The 20,018-nt window shown below is 36.7% G+C and overlaps 1 protein-coding gene across 1 annotated transcript in view; it reads left to right on the forward strand.

Moving 5' to 3' along the window:
- The window catches only part of USP38 (ubiquitin specific peptidase 38), a 34,159-nt gene that overhangs the window by 5,379 nt on the left and 8,762 nt on the right, over nucleotides 1-20,018 (forward strand). Inside the window, exons 3-8 of the mRNA XM_061142407.1 lie at nucleotides 3,491-3,620; nucleotides 5,764-5,865; nucleotides 9,973-10,131; nucleotides 11,729-11,922; nucleotides 14,580-14,673; nucleotides 17,143-17,249. Of these exons, the coding sequence (XP_060998390.1) occupies nucleotides 3,491-3,620; nucleotides 5,764-5,865; nucleotides 9,973-10,131; nucleotides 11,729-11,922; nucleotides 14,580-14,673; nucleotides 17,143-17,249 (786 nt within the window). The remainder of the gene's footprint in view (nucleotides 1-3,490; nucleotides 3,621-5,763; nucleotides 5,866-9,972; nucleotides 10,132-11,728; nucleotides 11,923-14,579; nucleotides 14,674-17,142; nucleotides 17,250-20,018) is intronic.

Below are 20,018 nucleotides of genomic sequence, written 5' to 3' on the forward strand. Positions count from 1 at the left end.
CTCAGCCATACATACACATGTATCCATTCTCCCCTAAACTCCCCTCCAGTCCAGGCTGCCATGTAACATTGAGCAGCAGAGTCCCCTGTGCTATACAGTAGGACCTTGGTGGTTATCCATTTAAAATATAACAGTGTATACATGTCAATTCCAAACTCCCTAACTATCTCCTCCACTGATCCTTCTCCCCTGGCAATCATAAGTTCTGTTCTCTAAGTCTGTGTCATAGGAAAATTTGAGTTCAGTATTGCTAATCTGATTTTTCAAAAGAAGCCTGGTGTCCATTTTTTATGTGAAGTTTTCCAATTTTTAAAACATTGGAAAGAATAAGGCTGAAAGCTGGATCTAGCCCTTAAGCTGCCATATAAAAGTGAAAATTGCCTTTATTCTCTACAAATTAAGAATATTATATTAGTCACTCAGTCGTGTCCAAGCCTTTGCGACCCCACTGACTATAGCCCACCAGGCTCCTCTGTCCGTGGAATTCTCCAGGTGAGAATACTGGAGTGGGCTGCTGTTTCCTTCTCCAGGGCATCTTCTGGAACCAGGGATCAAACCCGGGTCTCCCACATTGCAGGCAGATTCTTTACCATCTCAGCCAGTAGGGAAGCCCTGCCAGTTTTAATTTTTTTAAGTTACATGTCCTTTTTTTTAGCTCTAGAGGGGAATGGTTTCATTTAGTCAATAGATTTGAGCTCCATTTCAATGCAGATCAAAGATTAGAGATTAAAAAACAGAACAGTGAGAACACTGTTCTTAATCCCACAATCTAATAGAGGAAACAAGATTTATTACAACTACTAAATGTTCTTTAAATAGTAGGAAATTAAATCAGCCTATCAGGGTTAAGTGTCCTTAAAATTCAAATTGTAACCAATACACAGTGGATAAAATTACAGTAGTTATCCAAAGAAATAACTGATTCTAGAGTGACTGTGTGTGAGCGGATTTGAGCCTATGTAAATCCAATCAAATTTAAAGTGTAGCCAAAGTGTCTCATTACCTGCCAAGCAATGAGATTATTGCTTCAGATACCAACACTGCTACTTACTGTGTGGCCTGTTGAATATTTCCTAACTTTCCCTATCAGTTTGAAGGCATACACCATAATTTAGAGTTATATTCTTAGCATTTAATGCAGTATCTGTCATATAATAGACACTCAAATATTTTTTGAATGAGTGGCTTCTACTTTGTGTTCTGACTTGAAGTATCTTTAGGGTGGTTAGGAGATGGGGTACACGTGGGATAAGGTAAAGACTAGCTAGAGGCTTATGAGAGGGGAGGCTAGAAGTGGAGAGGATGGAGAAAAGGCTGATTGGGTGATTAGGGATGGTGAAAAGCCATGGCCAAGTGGAATTTCCTACTCTGCCCCCTCAGCTTTACTTGTACTCCCTTTGGACCTGAGCTAAAGGGAAGCTTGGGCCCCGTGTGCTGGGGAGCCCAGTCTGGTTCCATTCTGGGCCTGTGCTCCCCACGGGGAAGAGTCTGCAGAGCCACAGAGAGGTGCTCGCTTGTTCTCCTTCTCTAACCCATAGTTCTTTTGTGTACATACTTATGGTAAATATATATATATACATAGAACTTGTACTCATATGTTTTCTTTTAGACAAACAAATCGGTTTTAAAAAAGATTCACCAGCATTTTTTTTTCTCTTTTAATTCAATAATAGCTCAGATATTTTTGTGTTAGATCCCTGTGGATAGATTCATATCGACCTGTCTCATATTTTAAAACTTTACCTAATGTTCCATAGTATGTATAAGTCGTTTCCTTATGATGGACACTTAGATAATTTTGAATTTTTTCTGTATTGTAAGCAGTACTGCAGTGAATATACTCTTCACACACAAATGCAAATATCTCTACTTTCTACTCCGGGTATGTAGAGTGGCCACAGACTTGTGAAAACCAGATTAACAACAGTTGAGAGGTGTGGAACAGCTCTCAGGGACAACTGTAATGACTTAAAACCATCATTGTTGGCCAGAAAAACAAGAAAGGGAAAAAGAAATAATGTGTGTAGAGTATAGAGGAAACATACAGTTAACCTGTAGTAAAATGAGTATGAACTTTGAAGCCACTCCGTGTCTGATAGAACAGGTTAATTGTTAAGAGGTAAATCTTAATAAAGATAACACTCCAGTGTTAATGTACATAGTTTATGTCAATAAGAAAGTCAGTCCTTTTAACATGTTAGTTGCTCTTTTGGTCATGTGTTTATGTACTTAGTATTTATATTTTACATTTTGTACAATCAAAGTATGTATTTATTTCCACATCTTAACATTTAGAAGGGAGACATTCATATTTTCAGTGTATTAATTCATTTAACCTTCACATCAGTCCTGTAAAATTCATTCATAACCTACAGATGAGGAACTGAAACACAAAGAAGTAACTGATAAAAGTATTTAGGGACCCCCAGCTAATAAATGGTGAACTGAGATTTTTAAACCAAATCACTCTGACTTAAAAATCTGGTTTGTTTTACTATTTTTGTTTTATTATATATTCACCCAAACTGGATTACTGGATCAAAATCAAATAACATGAACATTTCACCCAGTTGCCTTCCAAAAGCATTGTAGCATCTTCTTCATTGTGATTGATGTCTATCATAAGGGATAGTTTCCATCACAGCATATTACTTTATTTTCATTAAATTGGGTTGCTACTCAAAAAGGTGGTGGTAGTGGTTTAGTCACTAAGTCATGTCCAACTCTTGGTACCCCATGGACTGTAGCCTGCCAGGCTGCTCTGTCCATGGCATTTCCCAGGCGAGAATACTGACTAAAGTGGGTTGCCATTTCCTCCCCCAGGGGATCTTTGCAACCCAGAGGTCAAACCTGAGTCTCCTGCATTGCAGATATATTCTTTACTGACTGAGCCACCAAGCAAGCCCTACTCAAAGAGAAAAGCACTCACTGTTAGAAAACGAGGCCATTTCAGTATTTGTATACTTGGGGCCCTTTTACCTATCTGAAATTTCTTTTTGTTATCTAAAGAATTTTGAGAGAGATGAAGAGACCTGTTTCACAATTCAAAATATAGTCTTTTTTAACAGTACATTTTATATTTATTTAGATTGTAATCACCAGAAAGGAGAAATTTTGGTTCATATGCATGTCTTAGTTCAGATAGCCATATTTGAACTGTTCTTCTTAGAGTAAATTTGCCTAATGAATTGACACTACTGAAGAATAAATTCAAAACTTTGCATTTATGCAGAATGATTATAGGAAATTCTTTTTATACAAATGTGTTATATAAGACTGTCAGTTGACAAGATTGGGAATCCCCGAGTACAAGCAACTATTATATTCCTTTCTACATCTTCAATAGTACTTTTCACATGCAAGCTCAGTAAATATTGAGTCACAAAGTGAGTGACTGTAACTGCCCACTGTAGTTACTCTTGTTATTCCTAACTGAATAATGTCAAAGCTATTGTCAATGCTCATAGTTTTGTTATCCTTTAATTTTCAGAATGATTGACTGGCTGTCCTGGCCATTGGCTCAGCATGTAGACATATGGGTGATTGCACTCTTGAAAGGACTGGCAGCTGTCCAGAAGTTTACTATTTTGATAGATGTTACTCTACTGAAAATAGAATTGGTAAGTGGGAGTATGTTAATCTTTTGAAATGCATAGACATATAATATATGTGTGCTAAGTCATTTCAGTCATGTCTGACTCTTTGCAACTCTATGGACTGTAGCCCCCCAGGCTCTTCTGTCCATGGGATTTCCCAGGCAAGAATACTGAAGTGGGTTGCCATTTCCTTCTCCAGGGGATCTTCCTGACCCAGGGATCGGACCCGCATCTCTCTCTTACATATCCTACATTGGCGGGTTCTTTACCACCAGTGCTGCCTGGGAAGCAAGACCCATATAAGTCCATATAATAAGTCTTTTTATCTTTGCGTTGTCCCCTTTAAAGTGTCTAGTTTTGAATATGGTCTTGTTTTGGGTTTTCTTTTGAATAAAAATTTTGAATAGGCTTTAGAAATTTAAAATGCTACTTAAGATTAGGTCATTATAATAATTTTGCTGTTTTCAAATATTTATTATGAAAACATTTTCTTCCCATTATCTCTTGAATCCCAATTAATCCAGCTTTTACCACCATTATTCTGCCAAAATGATCTTTGACACCTATGCTCTCCAGTGTTGCTTAACTCAAGAGTTTTTTCTCAAGCCTCCTCTCTTTTGACCTGTTAGTCATTTGACACAGTTGATCACTCCCTCTTGAAACACTTTCCTCCCTTGGTTTCCAGGATGTCATACTCTCCTGGATTTTATTCTAGTGCACTTCTCAGTCCTGTAGTGGGTCTTTGTAACTTTAGAGTGCCTTAGAGTTTCATCTCTGGCTTCCTTTCTTCTCAGTTCACACGGCCACCATGGCTTTAAACAACATCTCTAAGTTTATGACTGATAGGTTTACATTTCTAGTCCATTATTCTCCTGTAAACTCCATATTCATGTATCCAGCTCTCTATATCCTTGGATCTCAGGTTCAGCTTATCCATAACCTAATCCCTGATTTTTCCCTCCCAACCCTGGTCTTTCCCCATCTTAAATGACTGTCTTCGCCTTTCATGTGCTCAGGCTCAACCTTGAAGGTATTCTTGTCTCTCTTCATGCTTTCTCAGCCCATATCTTACAAATCCTACTGACTCCACCTTTAAAATATATCCTGCATTCTACCACTGTCAACCAGCTACATCACTACCACCCTGGTCCAGATTCATCACCAGTTGTGCTAAGTCACTTCAGTTGTGTCCAACGCTATGCAACCCTATGGACTGTAGCCCACCAGGCTCCTCCGTCCATGGGAATTCTTCAGGCAGGACTACTGGAGTAGGTTGTCATGGCCTCCTCCAGGGGATCTTCCCAACCCAGGGATCAAACCTGGGTCTCCTGCCTCGGAAGCACCACCCCTTGCTATATTGAGTGCAGTAGCCCTGCGGCTCCTGCCCTTGATCCCTCTCGGGCATCACACGAGGTCCTACCTGATCTGGGCCACTGCTGCTCCTCTCGCCTGGCTTCCACTGTAACTGCCTCAGTCTCCGTGCTTTATTTCCACACACTGCCCTCCTCGTTATATCTCTGCCCACCAGGCTGGAGGCCTCAGGGCTTTTGCAATGCTGAGTATAATCATCAGAGCAAAGGCCTTTCTTCCAGTTATCTGTCAGACTTATCTCATTCCTTTCAGTTTTTTGTAGTCAGGGGTCACGTTTATCATGGGCCTTTTATTAATTCCCTATAATAAAACAGCCGAGCCTTTTGCCACTCAGCATTCCCTATTCAACATGCCTTGCTTTCATAGCATTTTTCTCTCGTTACTTTTAATTGTCTCTACTCAACCCTCTAGACAGTAAGCCCTGTAAGATCAGAGGTTTCCTTTGAATCCACTATTGTTTTCCCAGTATATACAATAGTGTCAAGCAGTGGTAGATGGTCGGTAAGTATTTGCTGAATGAATAATGGGCCAGGGAGCTATCACCTTGTAAACATTGTTTGACAGATTTTTATTTGAGGATGTAGTTTTAAGAGTTGGTGAAGTCATTATACTCCCTTGATCTCTGTCATGTAATTTCCTAACTTTCTCCGTCTCCCAGAGTTTAATTACACATGTTTTGATAAAACTTCCCAGGAGATATGCACATAAATAATTTGGAGCCCTATGAAAGTAACCACTGATGGGGATGATGATTTCCGTGCCAAGCCTTGAAGCGGATGTCTTGTCTTGTCTGCAGGTTTTTAATCGCCTTTGGTTTCCTCTCGTGCGGCCTGGAGCTCTTGCAGTCCTGTCTCACATGCTGCTTAGTTTCCAGCACTCTCCAGAGGCGTTCCATTTGGTGAGTTATGACCCAAGGTTCCTACTGTGAAAAACCGTGTTTTAAAAGTTCAACTTAGTATCGAGTCACATTTGTATTTGTGAGAAGATTATAGATTGGTCCTAAATCTATGTTCCTGTAGCTTTATGGGTCCTTTTAAAATTGATATTGTGAGATTTCCTCTCCAAGAATATATTTTAGAATGTCTTGGGTCTCACCAAAACTTCCACTCGGGATCACAACGAGCAGCTGAAAGTTAAAAGTTACTCTCGTACTTGAGAAATGCCACGTGTCAGTGTCACTGTCCATTGTCTGTTGCACACATGAGCCTACGTGTAGAAGGAGAAAAATGGTTTAAAACCACTGCCTGCTTTAGAACTTCAGAAGCATGAAAACATCAGTCTTTGTTGCCCTAGAATTAGGGCTTTGCATTCTCTCTCAGCTCATATCCTATAAATTCTGTTGATTCCTCCTTTAAAATATATCCAGAATCCTACCACCTTTAACCAGCTGCATCACTGGTTTTGGTTTGATTTCATATTATTTGATTATCAGTTATTGCAAGTGAGAAATAACAATGTAATTTTGAGAACCTGTCCATTTTTCTGTCTAGAGTATCACAGGAAAGCAATGCTTTATGTGGTTACTCACTTCCTCCAAGGTCTGATCCTCAGTTTTACAGGACTAGAAACTCAGTCAACACACCCACAATTTAAAATTTTAGGAAGTCTGACCCACCACAAACATATTCAAAAGAGGTTGATGAGATGCAGAATTTCAGCTGTTGATTGTTGGCTGGAAATTTAACTAGCCTCAGAGAATTATGTATCACATCGGCTACTCAGTGCCTCTTTCCACTGAAGGAAAATCTCTGCAGGCTTATCAGAAGTAAACTTTACTAACAAGTAATTACTTATAATACATTATCACTTAGTAAGAGTGATTTCTGTATTTATTGTTCTAATTGGTGAGCTTGATCATCAGTTAATAAACTTGTTATCCATTACGCAAAACTCAAACTTGAGCTAATATAGCAGGAATACTAGTAAAATCGTCCAAGGGAAAAAACAACTATTTGTCCCTCCCTTCAGGCACAGTCATGTATCAGCTGTTTGAGAAAAGGTTTATATTTATTTATTTTCTGGGGAGGAAATCCATTCTAATGTTTACTACTCTCCACACATTCCTTATTCTCTCAGGTAAGTCACTTCTGCTATACTCTAAATCTGTTTCCTTGCTCAATTTTTTAAAAGATGGAAGGGATCTCCTTAGCTTTTGTTGTCTTCCCCCCGCCAAAAAAAAGTAATTGAAATGGCAAATGGTTGACTTTGAAATATTTAACTACTGAAATAAGTAATTATGAAATCATTTATTTAAAGAACAGAGCTAAAATAGGAAACTGTGATCTGGCTTTATAAAGTCTAAAAACAAAGACTTAATTATTCTGTCTACATACAGTGTATAGCCTCAACTAAAATTAACTTGGGCATCTAGTAGTGGGTCATGCAGTAGTTAAATCACCTATAACTCTGAACAACTCAGCAACGGACTCAGGGTTAGGACTTGCTAAGTATGAACAGTAACCTGAAATCACCAGTACATTATACATTTAGAATATTTTAAAGCAAACCAAGATTGGTATGAGGAAAAAATTTTAAATGGAAGAGAAAATATCAAACCTTCTAATTAAATGTTATACACATTTTCTCAAATAGTAACTTAAGTTTAATGAATAGCACAGTAATGTCTGCAAATATTCAAATTTGCTCATTCAGAAAAAAAAAATCAGTTTTCAGATATTTAGAAGATAATAACCTGCTTGGACATCTGTCTTATACACTTGTGAAGAAGTCTTATTTCTGAGTCAGTGATCATTTTTTACTACAAAAGATGAAATAGTAGATAGCTAGGTATATTATCTGTCCACAGAGATCCAGTCTACCCTAGGAAGGCTTTTGGACGATTTAGTATTATAAATTAAATAATCATTTTAAAAATTCTTTCTTCTCTTCCATCTTTGTCTCCCCTGTCACCTCTGAGAAAACCATAATTTTGGATTTCTGACTATTTTAGCAAGTATCTGATAGATATGGCTCTATGGAGCAAAATTATAATTCAGATTTGCTTTGAAATATGGCAATGATAGCAGTGGTGTGAACCATCAGGAGCTGGTAGTTTTATGGTCAGGTTAATGCCTTCAACGGAGGTAAGATTAAAGAAAGTGGTATGAAAGCAAAACTATGATTTAAGACCTCAAAGCATAAGAGTAGAACCAGAGAGAGGAGAATGAATAGCACTGTTATTTCAAGGATATGAATTTCTTTCTACAAGAAGGAAGGGGGCTGATTGGAATATAACTATAATTGTAGTTATTGCTGTTTGATGATAAGACCGTAGAGCTGGCTGTAACTTCACTTTTGTCATGAGTTAGCCATGAATCAAATAGATGTTCTACACTGCTTATACCAAGTAATATTCTACACTACTTTTTATTTGGTTCATTTGGCTACTTTAAGAATAGTCTGAAGGAGGGCAAAAGGTGAAAGCAAGGAGACCATTTGGGAGGGAGGCTTTGCATGAATTTGAGGCAAGAGATGATTGTCAGTTGAAACAAGAAAAGCTCTAGGCAGTATATAGGTTTGATTCCATTTGTACAAAAAAACACATATATGGTATGTGCCGTGACATGCTATATGAAGTTAGATATACATCCAATGTCTTTCGCAGGACAGTGGGACAGAGACTTTTACTTCATACATGTTTGTATCGTTAGATTTTCTTTAGAGTAAGTGTGTAATTCATTTACAACAAAATTAAACTTGTATAGAAAGATAATATAACAATATACGAAGTTAGGGCAATATATCATGAAATTACCCACAGTCTCACTACAGTAATTTTTATGTTTTCCATTACAATGTTTTTTCCCCTAAATATTTTAACAAGGTTGTAATCATATTTACAATCAATATGTAATTTTTGTATCCTTCTTTTGAAATTTAACATTACATAATATTTTCCCATGTTGCTGCATATACACACACACATACATACACAAAAGTTCTACAAAGAGAAAATAATAAGATGCTTTTTACATGTGGACTCTAAATATATAGTATCAAATTATACTAATGAGCCACTGTGCAAAATAGCATTTATTTTGTTAATAACCTCTTAAATATGTGATTGGCTCTGTATTGACTTTTTACTCTAATTTTATAATGAAAGGATATTGTTGTGCTTATTATCAGTGTTAATAGTTTTCTACATAATTATGAGCAATGAGCATTTTAGATTTCACTTTAATTTTTAATCCCAGTTCCTTAAAAATAATGGACTTTCCTCATTCTCTTTATTTTTAGAATCATCTCTTCTTTTTTGGAGGTGGGGCATGGGGATCATTAGTAAGGATAACCATGCTTACATAAGACACCGTCCCTAAAATAAAGGTAGTCCCTTGTCTAAAATAGAGGTGGTGCAGTAGCCTCAGCTGTAATTTTAGTTGTATGGGTAAGTTATGAAGATTTTCTTGAAGCAGTCTTTATTGTGCAAACATGTCTAATTCTTTCAAGTGAAAAATCTAAATTCACACTAGATGGCGCTCTTAAATTATTGCTTGGTTTATCTTTTAACCATTTGTCCCTATTAAACAATGTGGTAAATATAATAGCCCCAACATTTTTCAGTTTAAGCCATTTTTAGAATGGCAGCAGTGACTTAGGCTCCTATTTATTACCTTAATTTTTTGTACCTTAGTTTTAAATGGAGTATAAGCATGAGGAGAGGGGTCTTATATGGAATTACAGTTACATTTGCTTCAAAAACTAGGTTTACCTTGGTATTCTAGAAGTGTTTAACTTCATAACGTTTTTAGAAAAAGGCAGTGACTGCACATACGGAAGAGCATTGCTCGTCGTGTAACATTTGCACTCCATTTGTACTGGCGTGGGTTGCCATTTCCTTCTCCAGGCAGTCTTTCCCAACCCAGGGATCAAACCTGGGTTTCCTGCGTTGCAGGCTGATTCTTTACAGTCTGAGCCACCAGGGAAACCGTATTCCATTTGTAGGCCAGGGAATTTGTTGCCAGTTTGTGTAAATTAAAGAACGTTTGTCTTCTTTTCTGTTCAGATTGTTCCTCATGTAGTTAATTTGGTTCACTCCTTCAAAAGTGATGGTCTGCCTTCCAGTACAGCCTTCCTAGTGCAGTTAACAGAACTGATTCACTGTATGATGTATCATTACTCTGGATTTCCAGATCTCTACGAACCCATCCTGGAGGCAATAAAGGTATGATGATAGTCTTTGTGGAGCTGCAGCCTACGATGTGATAGATGAATGCGCCGAAACATTTCTATAACCAGCTATTCAATTTACTCTCTTATGGAAATATGCTTTTTGTTTGAAAAATGCAATTGGAACTGTGGTTCAGTAATTCTTAGAGAGTTATGTCTTTCTTATGTGCTATAACTCTCCAAATTAATAACCATATTTCTTCAGTTCTACAGTGCCAACAATGATAAGGCATATCTTTAAATTCATAACAGCTTTAGAGGAAATTTGCTTTAAAAAATGATACATTAAGTTGATATGTACATAAGTCGCTTCCCAATATCAGAAATGTCAAAATATGTAAGATACATCTTAGATTCAAGGGAAGGCATTGTAATTACAGTATTTGACCTTAGTTTCTTCGCTGATTTTTATTTCATTTTTGTTGTGGATTGCTCATGAATGTACATATATCTTAGAATCTTTACTTGAATTATTTGTGAACTTACTGTTTTTCAACTTTGTGTGGCTACTGGATCTAAAAAGCATTGATTCTGTTTGTCTTGAAAAATGGATCACAGAAAGCGCACTTTCCTCTTAGTAAATGTATTACTTAATCAGGGAACAGCAAAATAATTGGAGAACTTCCTTCAGCTAGATGTGTTCAGAAGTTGTTAGAAATCAGTTTTTCTGATAATGTTCCTTTTTGAGTTCTGAAATAAAGTATAAGGTCTCATTATCTGTACTTCTGTATGTGAAATGAATACAAAGCATATTCTTTCTGCTGTAGAGTTTCTAGTTAGAATGAGTTTGGATGAGGCCAAAACACAAAACTGTTCAGCAAAAAAGGTATACCACTGGAATGACCCTTGGACACTTCAGAAGTAAATGTCTTTATTTATAAAAGGTTTTCGTCATGGATTTGATAGCAATATTAACCTGTCTCTGCAATGTTGCTGTGTCCATAGATGAAAGCTACTGCTGTTGTTAAATGTCATTCTTCACCACTAAAAGCTGAAAATTCTGATAACTGAAGTAGGCTCAGTTTGCACGGATCTCCCTGTTAAACTAAGGGAAGCATTTTCCATGAGATGTCAACAATAACAATAAAATCAAAAGATTAAAGTTGCTTCAGAAAGTATTTTCTGAGGTTTAACTACTTTAGGTGGTAACAGCAGTCCAAAAAAGCCTTCAAGATTTTACCAGCTTCCCTTAGTCTCCAGTACTCCACTCATGCTTGAAAACCACTGACACTGAACATTTTATTTCATAAGTCACAAAGCGGGGAAGAAGCTGTATCTTGTAATCATTTTCTCTATGGTTAAACACGAGATGGAGTTTTGTTTTTTAAAGTCAGAGGTCATTGTGCTTAGATACTTTCTTTTTTCATTCTCTGACTACTTTGAGATTCCATTTCTAAGGGTTAATATATTCTTTTTGGAGACCATTCTTTTTGCCATGTACTGTGATTTTTTTTGATGACTGGTCAAGTACTATCAGTGATGTCAAAACTAAATGGGAGAAAAGAAAGATTAAATGTCAGTGGAAGAATCTTCTTTATGGTGTTAATAACAAAAAATAGTTTATACTACTTTTTCCTTTTTATGATTTACAGAATTTTCCTAAGCCCAGTGAAGAGAAGATTAAATTGATTCTCAATCAAAGTGCCTGGACTTCTCAATCCAATTCTTTGGCATCTTGCTTGTCTAGACTTTCTGGAAAATCTGAAACTGGGAAAACTGGTCTTATTAATCTAGGGAATACATGTTATATGAACAGTGTTATACAAGCATTGTTTATGGCCACAGAGTAAGTTTTAATTTGAACTTTAAAAAAATTTTTCATTTTAACTATAGAAATTGATGCATGCTGATGAAATGTAAGATGGTGAGATTGTCTTCAAATTATATCTTATATATGGTAGAAACATTAATATTTTCATATAATTGCCTTATTCAGAAACAAAATTGCTTTTAGTGCCTAGAGCTATTAAAATGCTAATTTATATAAATTATACTTCATGTTTATATTATTTATTTCATTTAGAGTCTTTCAGTTACTCTGACTTGATATTTATTAATATATCAGAGGAATTGATTGAACTTATTTCACAGAGTTTAAAGGTCCTCAAGTACTAATTTGTTATTATCCTGTAAGACTTTTTTTTTTTAACCTGTGTATTTTTTGAGGTGGTCATATTTAGTTTTTTCTACTTGTAGGTATTTTGCTGTTTATCAGATCAATAACTTCTTCACTGCCTTTAAAGAAATTCAAGCTCTGCTTCCCATCCCAAGTTGATAGATACTGAACCAGATGTATAACAGACATGTTCCTTTGCCGTCTTACAGATTTACTTTCAAATACATATTCTCTTGCAGCCAAGCAAATAGGAAATCAGTGGCTGTTAGCTATGTGAATGCAATCTGTAAAGGTACAAAATAGTGATGAACTTTTCCTGAAGGCAAAAACCTGGTTGAATTTTTCTCTTCTAAACTAATAGGATATTCATGGAACTTGACCAGAGATGTTTACAAATTGAATTCTAGGCCTTTGTAAGTTTTTATGCCTTCCTATATGCCTTTTATATGCCTTCCAGGTATCATACCTGGAGGAGGGCTTGGCAGCCCACTCCAGTATTCTTGCCTGGAGAATTCCATAGACAGAGGAACCTGGAGGGCTGCGGTCCATGGGGTCGCAAAGAGTCAGACACGACTGAGCGACTGATCACAGAGGACTCATAAACTAAAAGCTGAAGAGTTTAGCTTTATTTTCTTTCCTGGCCTCAATATATACAATCAAAACTAAGGTGTTTTCATTTGGTCTAGTGGTTTGTTTGTTTTTAGGAATTTTTTTCTTGTGTTCTAAGAAAATATTTACTCATAGACACAAATGATACTAGGCATAAAACCAAAATAATCCATGTCTTTCCACCAGAGGTCATCTAATCCAACGATCTCATTTTACAAACGATAGAGAAAGCAAAAACTCAAAGCAGTTATAACTGACAGCTACAATTCAAAGAGCACATCTTATTTAATAGCAGCCAATACTATCTCAGAATAGGCAGACAGCATATTTTATTTCTTTGGTAATATGTAAATTCTTAAAAAAATAAATCTAGGAGTACATAAAATAAAAATCAGACATTCCCATAGGTATCTGTTAATAGTTTTCCTTGCATTGTTCCAGACCTGTTTTTTGTACAGTGATGAGATTAATCTAGTATAAAACAAATGCGTTGGTTTTTAAAAATATGTTTACAAAGAATCTTGTTTTTGTATTCTTTTCCAGCCACTTATTTTTTTTCTTTTGTTGATTTATATTGGAAATAGTCCCATGTTAGTGTAATGACAGAGCTATGTCATTCTGAGTAAATATGAGTAACTATGTGCCATAGTTAATTTAATCATCTTCCTAATGATGAATATTAGGTTGTTTTGCTTATAATTAACATCTGCCCATATGCCGATATAGAGGCTATTCTTTGAATAGGGTGTGCCACATTGGTCTCCAGAAAGTTGAACTTGCATACTAATAAATGATTGTAGCTATGAACCCATACCTTTAGCAGTACTTGATAAAATCAGTATTAAAAAATCTTTCCAATCTGGACGAAAATGTCTTTGTGCATATTGGCTGACCTTTACAGAGTTTTTTGCCCTCTCTAGTATCTTTGTTAGCATTTGTGTTTCTTTTCTGAATAACCTATTCTTTCTATTGCGTACCTTTCTGTTGGGTCCTTTTCTTTTTCCTACTGATTTATACTGGTGTATACGTGCTTTCTTCCCATCAGTATGATACATTTATCGAGTGTCTTGTTTGCAGTTTTTTATTTTATGTAGTCAGATCTGCTATTTATCATTTATAGCTTCTGAATTTTAGGACACCTTCCCCTCTAAACTTCCTTTACCCCCTTTTCTTCTGTTAAATACTTTAGTATTTTCATATTTTACATTTAACTCATTACTTCTCTGTGGCATCTGTAATGATATGAAATCTTATCTAATTCCATTGTTTTCCAAAAGGATATCCAATTGTTCTATACTGTTTTTTGAAGTTTCTTCTTTTCCCATTCAGCACTAATACCACATTCTTTAAAACTCTATCTTTATCATAGTTTTGGTGACAGGACATTTTTTTTATATTTCATGCAGAGTTGAAAGAATTAAAAGTTGTTTACTCAAGTTACTAGTTAATAGCTTCATCTATTTCTATTTGCTGATCCAAAAGACAGGAATAATGTGCAACAGCATGTGGTCATTGCCAGGCTGTGTAGTAACTGTTCAGGTACATTTTCTTCCTTCTTCACTACATTGTAGGCAGGGACTTTGCCAGGTAAAGGGCCTCCAGGTAAGTGAAATTTTACTTTAAGTATAGTAACTTGAACTAACTTCCCTTTAGCTTTTAAAAAGTGCATCATGTGTACACATGTAGACAAAAGATTGTGATATTTTACTATGTTTCAGTTTCAGGAGACAAGTATTATCTTTAAATCTAAATGGGTGCAATTCATTAATGAAAAAATTACAGCATCTTTTTGCCTTTTTGGCTCATACACAGGTGAGTGTAAGTGTGTGTAGTATGTATGTTAACTGCATTGATAATCTTCTTTACACTTCACATTATACCAAATTTTATGAACCTTTTTAACTGAAGAAATAATATATCTCTCTCCCACCACAACAGATCCACATAGAAATCTAAAGAGATACTGCCTAAAATCAGGATATGCCCTAAGTTCTTACTTCTCCCTTCTACTTTCCATTCTTGTACATGAATATTTTACTGACCCATTATTCTAATTATTATAGGTAAAATCTGATTTCCTATCCAAAAAATAGCTCCTTTGTGAAGAAATATTTTTAAATGCATCTTTAAGTTTATAAATATTAATTTGGTAGATTTTCATAGTAATGAACAATTAAAATAATTTTGTGGCATCTTGGCTTTTTTCCCCTCCCATTTCTAATGTATATACCCTTTCATTATGACTAAACTTTTAAGCTCTAGAACTTAATGGATAAACTGTTTACCTGTTAAAAGTTATGGAGCTTAAAATTTTGTGATCTTTTATATCCACAGATTAATCCAAGGAAATAAGTTTATGCTAATAGCCAGAACGTCATGTAAATAGCCATTTACTGAGAGATATAAAGTCTGATAAGCATTCAGAAAGGAATCCTTATGTTCAAGGAATTTGTACTTTTAAGTTTTGAGTAATACCTATGAATAATACAAATCATTTATAAATAATATTTTCTGGTTTTACTGTTTTCATTTCACAGAGGTCTAAAGGAATAGGTAGTTACAGCCCAGAAGAGAAGATAGATTTAGAATTGATGGAATTGAGTTGTTAGGAATGCTTTGTTTCCTATCTACAAGCTGAGAAATATCTCAAGTATAACTTCTTAAATGGAAGGAATCAAGATTGACATGAGTGATGGCCTGAAATACTCAGAGGATCACTGTTCTCTACCTGGAGGAAATATGTTCACAAATTTAACACCTCAGGACCAAAGGAGATGAAATCTCCCTGCAACTCCCAAACATTGTTTTCTAGTAAATGGATGTATGTACTTGCTGTATTTACTGTATGTTATATAGAGTTTGCCCTTGAACATCACAGTCTGAACTGCAGAGGTTCAGTTACACATGGATTTTTTTCAATAAATCTGTACTATAGTACTACACAATCCATGTCTGCGTCCACAGGTGCAGAACCACGATATGGTGGGCTATTGTGAAGTTATACACAGGTTTTTGACTAAGCAGAGGGTCAGCATCCTGACCCCATGTTGTTCAATGGTCAGCTGTGTAACATGTATGCATATGGTAGGTGTATGTGTATCTGTGTGTTTATGTGTAGATATAGATACATTATATATACCATATTAACAAGTCAGAGCTATTAGGAAAAAGCCTTAGGAGTCTTCCATATTCCCAAAAAGTTAAGAACCTAGTTAAAGTTCTGCCATAGTTGAGACCCTGTCTGTTAGCAGGCTGATAAGTAGATTAGGTAGGTAGATTTTCCCTACATGATTTAAAAGGCTTTTCTTCTCATAATTAATAAAGCTAATATGTATTGAGCATTTAAATTCATCTAGCTCCTGTGCTAGGTGGTTTACATATATTATCTCTTCATCCTCAAAATCAATCTATGAGGTAATAAGGTAGTATCCCCATTATACAGGTGAAGAAACAGGACTTACATTACCTGCTTTCATGGCCATGCAAACAAGTGGCAAGACTGGAATATGAATCAAATGATTTCTGAAACCCACTGCAAACAATCCACCAAATTCCTTTTCTTCAAAATGCCATAAACATACCTATTTTGATAGAAATGTTTTCCTTAACTGAGAACCCTGTAATATACCACAGATACTCAAATTCTAAATTTTTAAGTTCCAATCACAACTTTGCAGATGTCTTTCTCAGTTCTTTTTTTGTCATGGCAAAATCTAGGATTTCAACCTACCTTGCTGTAAACTCCACAAGCAATCACTTCACTAAACCGCCCCTATGCTAAAAAAATAAAGTCAGGAAAGTCCCGAACCAGTGTGTTCATATTCCATACATTTATGACATGTATACCCAGTCAAAGAAATTTCCACCTAAAATCAGTGTGCATGGCTCTGTAGAGTATGTCCCTTATTAATACAAAATATATATCCACTAACTTTTTTTTTTCAGATTATTTTTTTTTAAATTGTGGATTCAAGTACATAAGAGAGATAATGCCAGGAGCATTATATTAAGTTAAAGAGACTTGGGGTCTGATAGAAATCCCCTCTGCTACTAGTTTAGTTGTATGACCTTGGGCAAGTCACATACTTTCTCTAGATCTTAATTCTGATCTGCAGAATGAGAAGTTATGACTGAAAGTTACCTAAATGTATTTGTTTGGTCCTTTGTAGTAAAGGTTAAGCCTACGTAATTTTAGTAATCTTTATTAAACATTATATATTAAGATTTAGTTATGTAGTTCATGGTGTGAGAATCACTTCCTTGTGTTTTCTCGATCAACAGAGAGAAGCATATGCACCTCGGATATTCTTTGAGGCTTCCAGACCTCCATGGTTTACCCCCAGATCACAACAAGACTGTTCTGAATACCTCAGGTTTCTACTAGACAGGTAAAAAGTATTTATCGAGAGCTGTGATTTGAATTATGTTCTTTAACAGATTATTTCTACTGAATATTGTTTGTACCTATTATTTCTAGTGTTAAACTCTAAAATGCCTTTCATTTGTTGTATTTTTCTGAGTGTTTTTAATTTGGTTTCTTTTTTAAATTTTCTTACTTTAGCTGTTCTCAAAGTGTAGTACAAGAACCCCTCAGTTCAGTGCAGTTCAGTCGCTCAGTTGTGTCCAACTCTTTGCGATCCCATGAATCGCAGCACGCCAGGCCTCCCTGTCCATCACCAACTCCTGGAGTTTACTCAGACCCATGTCCATCGAGTTGGTGATGCCATCCAGCCATCTCATCCTCTGCCGTCCCCTTCTCCTCCTGCCCCCAATCCCTCCCAGCATCAGGGCTTTTTCCAGTGAGTCAACTCTTCGCATGAGGGGGCCAAAGTACTAGAGTTTAAGCTTCAGCATCAGTCCTTCCAGTGAACACCCAGGACTGATCTCCTTTAGGATGGACTGGTTGGATCTCCTTGCAGTCCAAGGGACTCTCGAGAGTCTTCTCCAACACCACAGTTCAAAAGCATCAATTTTTTGGCACTCAGCTTTCCTCACAGTCCAGCTCTCACATCCATACATGACCACTGGAAAAACCATAGCCTTGACCAGACGGACCTTTGTTGGCAAAGTAATGTCTCTGCTTTTTAATGCGCTATCTAGGTTGGTCATCACTTTCCTTCCAAGGAGTAAGTGTCTTTTAATTTCATGGCTGCAGTCACCATCTGTGGTGATCTTGGAGTCCAAAAAAATAAAGTCTGACACTCCCCATCTATTTCCCATGAAGTGATGGGACCAGATGCTATGATCTTAGTTTTCTGAATGTTAAGCTTTAAGCCAACTTTTTCACTCTCCTCTTTCACTTTCATCAAGAGGCTTTTTAGTTCACCTTCACTTTCTGCCATAAGGGTGGTGTCATCTGTGTGTCTGAGGTTATTGATATTTCTCCCGGCAATCTTGATTCCAGCTTATTCTTCTTCCAGCCCAGCATTTCTCATGATGTACTCTGCATAGAAGTTAAATAAGTAGGGTGACAATATACAGCCTTGACGTACTCCTTTCCCGATTTGGAACAAGTCTGTTGTTCCATGTCCAGTTCTAACTGTTGCTTCCTGACCTGCATACAGGTTTCTCAAGAGGCAGGTCAGGTGGTCTGGTGTTCCCATCTCTTTAAGAATTTTCCACAGTTTATTGTGATCCACACAGTCGAAGGCTTTGGCGTAGTCAGTAAAGCAGAAATAGATGTTTTTCTGGAACTCTCTTGCTTTTTTGATGATCCAGCAGACGTTGGCAATTTGATCTCTGGTTCCTCTGCCTCTTCTAAAACCAATTTGAACATCTGGAAGTTCATGGTTCACATATTGCTGAAGCCTGGCTTGGAGAATTTTGAGCATTACTTTACTAGCGTGTGAGATGAGTGCAATTGTGCAGTAGTTTGAGCATTCTTTGGCATTGCCTTTCTTTGGGATTGGAATGAAAACTGACCTTTTCCAGTCCTGTGGCCACTGCTGAGTTTTCCAAATATATTGGCATATTGAGTGCAGCACTTTCACAGCATCATCTTTCAGGATTTGAAATAGCTCAACTGGAATTCCATCACCTTCACTAGCTTTGCTTGTAGTGATGCTTCCTAAGGCCCACTTGACTTCACATTCCAGGATGTCTAGTTCTAGGTGAGTGATCACACCATCGTGATTATCTGGGTCGTGAAGATCTTTTTTGTATAGTTCTTCTGTGTATTCTTGCCACCTCTTCTTAATATCTTCTGCTTCTGTTAAGTCCATACCATTTCTGTCCTTTATCGAACCCATCTTTGCGTGAAATATTCCCTTGATATGTCTAATTTTCTTGAAGAGATCTCTAGTCTTTCCCATTCTGTTGTTTTCCTCTATTTCTTTACATTGATCATTGAGGGGGGCTTTCTTATCTCTCCTGGCTATTCTTTGGAACTCTGCATTCAAATGGGAATATCTTTCCCTTTCTCCTTTGCTTTTTGCTTCTTTTCTTTTCATAGCTATTTGTAAGGCCTCCTCAGACAACCATTTTGCCTTTTTGCATTTCTTTTCCATGGGGATGGTCTTGCTCCCTGTCTCCTGTACAATGTTACGAACTTCCGTCCATAGTTCATCAGGCTCTGTCTATCAGATCTAGTCCCTTAAATCTATTTCTCACTTCCACTGTATAGTCATAAGGGATTTGATTTAGGTCATACCTGAATGGTCTAGTGGTTTTCCCTCCTTTCTTCAATTTAAATCTGAATTTGGCAATAAGGAGTTCATGATCTGAGCCACAGTCAGCTCCCGGTCTTGTTTTTGCTGACTGTATAGAGCTTCTCCATCTTTGGCTGCAAATAATATAATCAGTCTTATTTTGGTGTTGACCATCTGGTGATGTCCATGTGTAGAGTCTTCTCTTGTGTTGTTGGAAGAGGGTGTTTGCTATGACCAGTGCATTCTCTTGGCAAAACTCTATTAGCCTTTGCCCTGCTTCATTCTGTACTCCAAGGCCAAATTTGCCTGTTACTCCAGGTGTTTCTTGACTTCCTACTTTTGCATTCCAGACCCCTATAATGAAAAGGACAGCTGTTTTGGGTGTTAGTTCTAAAAGGTCTTGTAGGTCTTCATAGAACCGTTCAGCTTCTTCAGCGTTACTGGTTGGGGCATAGGCTTGGATTACCGTGATATTGAATGGTTTGCCTTGGAAACAAACAGAGATCATTC

This window comes from Dama dama, chromosome 5 (assembly GCF_033118175.1).
Source record: "Dama dama isolate Ldn47 chromosome 5, ASM3311817v1, whole genome shotgun sequence".
NCBI classification, from domain to species: Eukaryota; Metazoa; Chordata; class Mammalia; order Artiodactyla; family Cervidae; genus Dama; species Dama dama.